Consider the following 7,103-nt stretch of genomic DNA (forward strand, 5'->3'; position numbering starts at 1 on the left):
CTCGTGTGTGTGTGTGTGTGTGTGTGTGTGTGTGTGTGTGTGTGTGTGTGTGTGTAGGTGTCAGACTTCGGTCTCAGCAGGTTCCTGACAGAAAACTCCTCAGATCCGACGTACACCAGCTCTCTGGTACGTTCACTGATCAATAACCAGATCAATAACCAGACAGTGTGTTAACCAGCTGGTCAGCAGGTTGAAACTGTAACTAGTTAACGAGTCAGCAGGTTAACGAGCTCTCTCTCCCCTCTCTCTCTCTCTGTCTCTCTCTCTCTCTCTGTCTCTCTCTCTCTTTCTCTCTCTCTCCCTCTCTCTCTCTCTCTTTCTCTCTCCCTCTCTCTCTCTCTCTCTCTCTCTCTCTCTCTCGCTCTCTCTCTCTCTCTCTCTCTCTCTCTCTCTCCTCTCTCTCTCTCTCTCTCTCTCTACCAGGGAGGGAAGATTCCTATTCGTTGGACGGCTCCAGAAGCCATCGCCTACAGGTCAATATTATTATTATTTGCAGTAGTAGTACTGTTGTTGCTGTAATATTAATAATCATGAGTGGTAGAAGCTCTTTTTGTAATACTTTTTCTTAGATAGTTGAGTAGTTCTGATTGATTGATTGATTGATTGATTGATTGATTGATTGATTGGCTGACTGCAGGAAGTTTACCTCGGCAGTGATGCGTGGAGTTACGGCATCGTCATGTGGGAAGTGATGTCATACGGAGAGCGACCGTACTGGGACATGAGTAACCAGGATGTAAGAAATACACACAAATACACATATACTTCAGGTCATTAATACCATCGAGCCTCCAGACGTGTGTACTGTATATGTATTTAATGTGTGTATATTTCTATATATTTCACGATGTATTTCCAGGTTAGTGTGTATATTTCTATATATTTCATGATGTATTTCCAGGTTAGTGTGTATATTTCTATATATTTCATGATGTATTTCCAGGTTAGTGTGTATATTTCTATATATTTCATGATGTATTTCCAGGTTAGTGTGTATATTTCTATATATTTCATGATGTATTTCCAGGTTAGTGTGTATATTTCTATATATTTCATGATGTATTTCCAGGTTACTGTGTGTATATTTCTATATATTTCACGATGTATTTCCAGGTTAGTGTGTATATTTCTATATATTTCATGATGTATTTCCAGGTTACTGTGTGTATATTTCTATATATTTCACGATGTATTTCCAGGTTAGTGTGTATATTTCTATATATTTCATGATGTATTTCCAGGTTACTGTGTGTATATTTCTATATATCTGTGTATATTTCAGGTTATTAATGCGATAGAGCAGGACTACCGCCTGCCCCCCCCCCCAGACTGCCCCTCCTCCTCCACTCCCTCATGCTGGACTGCTGGCAGAAGGAACGAGCCAATCGCCGAGGTTCTGCGCCGTGGTGTCGGCGCTCGATAGGCTGATCAGAAACCCCGCCTCCCTGAAGGTGACCCGCCCCGACGGCCCGGGGTGAGGCCCGCTACACGGATCAACCTGTGTGTGTGTGTGTGTGTGTGTGTGTGTGTGTGTGTGTGGACTGTTTCTAAACCTCAGCTGTACATAAATTACATAAATCCACACTTGTCACTCAAACACACACACACACACACACACACACAGGACATTCCTCTGTGTGTGTCCTCTCATTGTTCCGGTGGAAGATCCTGACCTTTGACCCCTGACCCCTCCTCTACTGTCAGTCAGCTGTGTGTGTGTGTGTGTGTGTGTGTGTGTGTGTGTGTGTGTAAATACTTGGTGAAAGACTGAAGGGGGAGGGGCTTTGGAATGTGATTGACAGTGGTATTACCGACAATCTGTTGTGTTTGCATATGTGTGTGTGTGTGTGTGTGTGTGTGTGAAAAGGGGGAGGTGGGCGGGGCTTCAGGCTGGTTCTCTATGTGATTGACAGCTGTTTAGAGAGAGAAATATTTACACCAGCAGGTGCAGAAAAGCTCAAATTCTTCACCCAGTTTACACCCCCCCCCCCCCCCCCCCCCCCCCCCGACACACACACACACACACACACACACTCCTCTATTCTGTTTATACTGATAGTGATGTGAAAGTGAAATACTGGCTCAAAATAGATTAAATTAAAATCCTCTCTCTCTCTCTCTCTCTCTCTCTCGCTCCCTCTCCCCCCCCCCCCCCCCCCAGCCCCTCCCAGCCCCTGTTGGACCAGAGAGTGCCCCCCCCTCTGTCAGCCTGTGCCTCAGTAGGAGAATGGCTCAGAGCGATAAAGATGAGCCGCTACGAGCAGAGCTTCATCCAGGCCGGCTTCACCAGCCTGGACATCGTATCGCAGATCAATACTGAGTAAGAGTTATCAATATGTATATTCACCAGCCTGGACATCGTATCACAGATCAATACTGAGTAAGAGTTATCAATATGTATATTCACCAGCCTGGACATCGTATCGCAGATCAATACTGAGTAAGAGTTATCAATATGTATATTCACCAGCCTGGACATCGTATCGCAGATCAATACTGAGTAAGAGTTATCAATATGTATATTCACCAGCCTGGACATCGTATCGCAGATCAATACTGAGTAAGAGTTATCAATATGTATATTCACCAGCCTGGACATCGTATCGCAGATCAATACTGAGTAAGAGTTATCAATATGTATATTCACCAGTCTGGACATCGTATCGCAGATCAATACTGAGTAAGAGTTATCAATATGTATATTCACCAGTCTGGACATCGTATCGCAGATCAATACTGAGTAAGAGATACAGTATATACTAATACATTTATACATAGAGATATATACATATACATATACTGGGCTTGGGCCCATATTATTGAATATCGCAATATTTTTTTGCAGTATTGTGATATTTTCCACGTTCAAATATCAGCAAATTACACCAAATTGAAAGTAGTAAGATCAAATTTGATGCAATTTACAAGTAATAACATCATGATAATATCGTATATCACAATATTTTGGCGGGAAAGCATCATGATGTTCAATTTTTGAAATCGCATAGTAAGATATATATATATATAAAAATATGTATATTATTTATTTTATTTTTTTTGTTCACCAGCCTGGATATTGTATCACAGCTATGTTTTGAGAAAGATTTATAAAAATACATAAATATTACTGTACATCTGCATGTTCCAGTTAAATTCAACATCACATTCAGTTTCAAACAGCTGCATTCAGTCTGAACTTGTGTCTTACGAAATCAATTTTTTAATCAAACAAATTTGTGTTTTTATCAGTTCGACCTTCTGTTTTGGCGCTAATCTCTCTCCGTCCCCTCTGTCTGTTGCCATAGAGACCTGCTGAGAGTGGGCGTGACCCTGGCCGGCCACCAGAAGAAGATCCTCTCCTCCATTCAGACGCTCAGGATACACAAAGCCCCGCCCACCCTGCCCTTCTGACCAATCACAGCCCTTCCCTGTCATACTGACCGACCGCAACACTCAGGATACCACCAAGCCCCGCCCATTCTTCCCTACTGACTACTTACACTGACCCATCCTGTCGCTCTGACCAATCAGAATGCTTCAGGACTGTCCAGACTCCGCCTACTGCCGGTCTGACCAATGAGAGGCCTCAGGTGAAACGGAGCGCTGTGACTTTAAGGAAGCAGGAAGAACCTCCACATCCACCTGAACAGGTCACAGGTGATTGTTGGGGGCAGGAAGCCACGCCCCCTCCTCCTAGCCCCTCCCCCCTCAGCCAATCCCCCCCCCAGCCCCTCCCCTTCCTGTTTGCTGTGTTATCTTAATTAGCGGTGAAACGGGAAGCTGAATAACGAGCGTAGCGCTGCGGCCCCTCCTGTTGCTATTGGATACTGTGACTCAGGTGTGGCAAGACTCCGCCTACCTTGGTATTTTGACCAATCACAACCCAGGAGGGACAGGACCAGCAGCCACAGTGAGGTTTCTTCTACCAGTTAAAGGACAACTCCAGCCTGATTTCAGTTTCTGCTCTTTTTATTTTACATTTTCCGTCCCTTTAATGTTAATTCTGACAGTTTCTACCTGCTGCAGCAGAATTAAAGATATTTTTAAATCAGTTTCTCCAAACCTCTCAGCTCATTCACTCCCATTCAACTCAAACAGCAGAGAAAACAACTGGAGACTCTGATTCAGTTGGTAAAGGACAAGAGAAATTAAAATTAAAGTTCAATTTTACAGTTACAGCATTTGGTTCAGAATATTTACTGTGAAAAACAACTGAGACGAAGAAAAATCGAAAAAAGGGGAAAGCAGGAAATGAGCATTAACTCCAGTCAGACTGAACTGTCCTTTAAAGTGAGTCAGCGTCTGATTGGTCAGTCTGTCTCCAGGTGACCAGCCTCACCTGGAGTCCAGCTAGCTGGCTGGTGCATTATGGGATGTAGCCGACACTGCGGCCAGTGGATGAAACCGTTTCACGACCCTCAGGACTCACGTAGCCCCGCCCTGCTAGACCGCACCAGCCAATCCACAGCTCAGGAAACCCAAAGCTCCTCCTACCTTTCCCCTGATTGGCCGATCCTCGACCCTGAACCCTGGACTGACGGCGGCTGTCAGCCAACCAGCATCCAGCAGGACGAGGAAGTGGAAGGAACGTTTCGCGCAACGACTTTGTTCAATTCTTCAATCAGACACTTTTGATTGGACAAAGAAACGTTTAACTGCCCTGCGGGTCATCACCAAGCCCCGCCCACTGCGCCCGTGGGATTGGTTCCCAGCCCTGTCCGTCACACAGCAGCAGGTCGGGGCTGGAGCGGACCGGTTTGGACCGGTTTGGATCGGGTTCTTCTTGCGCTGCGGCGTCGACTGACCTGGAAACAGAAAGAATCGAAATCCCAGCCGGTCGAGAATCAAATTCCGGTCCGATTCTACTGGATCCTACTGGATCCTACTGGATTCTATTGGATTCTATTGGATTCTGTCGGATTTACAAAATGGGACGACTGAAATCCGCTCTTCACTGGTCTACTTTTATACAAAACTGGATCACTGGATCACCTGACGGTCGAAACAAACGCTCCCGAACTGCCGCCGCGACGACTGCCAGAGAGACGAACCGACAGACTGAAGGGATTTTTCAAGACTCTTTAGAATCCGTGAGGAATATTCCGGGATTTTATCGGAACACTGTGGAACCTTCTTGAGGAATTCTTCAGGGATTTTTTTTTCAGAATGCCGTGGAATCTTTGAGGAAATCTTCCAGAACTGTGGGAGGAATATTTCAGAATTTTTTGTGAGGAATTCCCTGGAATACTGAGAAACCTGGTTTGGGAATCTTTTGGGAATATTTACAGAACTGTCCAACGAACGAACTGTGTCGATCAGGACCAAGAGTTTCTTAAAACTGCGGATCCCCCTACGTTATAAAAGTATATTTCATTGAGCCTGGGTCCGCAGAACGTTCCCACCTCGAGGGATCTGGAACTTTTTTAACCCTCCGGTGTTTCGGTTTTTACCTTCTGGAACAAAAAACGCCGCCGGGCAACAAGTCCGTTCCCAGCAAGCAAAAACGTTCTGAGAAGTAAAAAAAAAAAGTTAATTACTGGCGTCTTTAAAAAAGTCCCAGAACCCTGAGAGTGGGAACCGGTTTAGATGTAAGAACCGCACTACCAGTACTAGTGTGGACGAAATATTGGAACTATTGGATTGTAGAACTGTTGATGGTATTCTATCTTAGCACTTTTTGTACCTGATATTTGATGACGATGTTTTTTATCCTAAAATTACATTTCAGGAGAAGTTTTTCCTTTTCATTTCAGTTTATTCTGTGAAATAAAACGAAAAAAATAAAAATAAAGCAGTAATGTTACTCAAAGCTCTGTGGGACGGAGGATGTTCGGGACAGCGAGGCGTTCAAGATACTGAAACACAGAAACCTTCAGGACCAAAGACGCAGTTACAGACTCAAACTCGGCCAGAGTCTCCAGAATTACCGGTTAAATATCTAAAACACCCAAAACTCAAACTCCCTACTTCTGCAACACTTGAAAAGAACAAGTCACAGAACAAAATCCCTCTTTCATACAAGTGTTTTCAGTGTTTTTTAATGTTTTTAGTGTCCGGCAGACAGGAAGAATCACTGGTTAAACATCTAATAACGCTCGAGAAATCCCTCCTTACTTCTACAACACTAGAAAAGAACAATTCACAGAACAAAAATCCCTCTTACATATATATATGTTTATTCTCTGCAGCGTTTCCTCAGAGGGAATCTGCCGACACGACAGATAAAAACTTTATTATGAGTCCTTGCAGTCGAGAACAAGCTGTCTGAAGTGTGTGTAGCGCTGGATTCCCAGACCGGCCGAAGTGAGGCCAGAATGTAATGTAATAATATTCAAACTGGTTTTATTCTACAGCTTCAGTCAGTCCAGCAACACACACCCCGGGTTTCAACAGAGGTTTCCATCAGGCGGCTGTTTTACTGGAAGTCAGATGAACTCATCTGAAAGTTATTCTGTTTCCTCTCTGGGGCCCACATCCAGCTGTGAACCAAGGAATCCAACAAACATCCAAATCCCATTAGAAACCAGTTGATTTTGTAAAAGCCAGCAGGTGTGTGTCGTGTTTCAGTGTTTCAGCTTCTGACACACTTCACACCCGCTGAGCCGAGTGTGAGGAACACAAGTGAAAGGTTTTCTGACTCCAGGAGGGCCGGCGGGTTCGGCTGGCGGCTTCTCGGACGCCTGTGTGATTTTTGAAATCTGACGGCTCGGGTTCGTTCAGAAAGTCACTGTGTTTAAAGTCATGGAGGAACAGTTTGAAGGAGGTGCTGCTCCGCCAACCCGCCGTGTCCCGTTCAGATCTGACAAACAAAGGCTGAAACATCCCAAGAATTCAAAACAGTTCCCATCACTTCCAATGGGACACAAAACAATTTGCCTTTCTGTGGCAAAACTGAGTTCATCGTCTTCCCAGTCACTTTCAATGGAACACAGGGAAACTTTTAATATTTAGAGACAAAGTGAAATATTCCTCATTCACTTTCAATGGAACAGAAAAAGTTCCCTCTAAGCCTGGAACAACAGAAAACCAGTTAAACCAGTTACACCAGTTAACCCAGTTAAACCAGTTAAACCAGTCTGAAACAAAAACTAAACCAGTTAACC

The 7,103-nt window shown here is 44.3% G+C and overlaps 1 protein-coding gene and 1 long non-coding RNA gene across 2 annotated transcripts in view; both read left to right on the top strand.

Moving 5' to 3' along the window:
* ctc1 (CTS telomere maintenance complex component 1) overlaps positions 1 to 581 on the top strand; it is a 40,797-nt gene extending 40,216 nt beyond the window's left edge. The window contains 1 exon segment of the mRNA XM_078282305.1: positions 570 to 581. Within this exon segment, the coding sequence (XP_078138431.1) occupies positions 570 to 581 (12 nt within the window).
* A 70-nt stretch (positions 582 to 651) lies between these two features.
* Positions 652 to 3,457, top strand: LOC144538183 (uncharacterized). Its single transcript, XR_013504101.1, has 4 exons — positions 652 to 736; positions 1,283 to 1,474; positions 2,162 to 2,320; positions 3,306 to 3,457. It is a non-coding gene; the product is annotated as an uncharacterized LOC144538183 (long non-coding RNA).
* Positions 3,458 to 7,103: the final 3,646 nt, after the last annotated feature.

The sequence above is a fragment of the Centroberyx gerrardi genome, unplaced genomic scaffold, assembly GCF_048128805.1.
Source record: "Centroberyx gerrardi isolate f3 unplaced genomic scaffold, fCenGer3.hap1.cur.20231027 Scaffold_66, whole genome shotgun sequence".
Taxonomy (NCBI): domain Eukaryota; kingdom Metazoa; phylum Chordata; class Actinopteri; order Beryciformes; family Berycidae; genus Centroberyx; species Centroberyx gerrardi.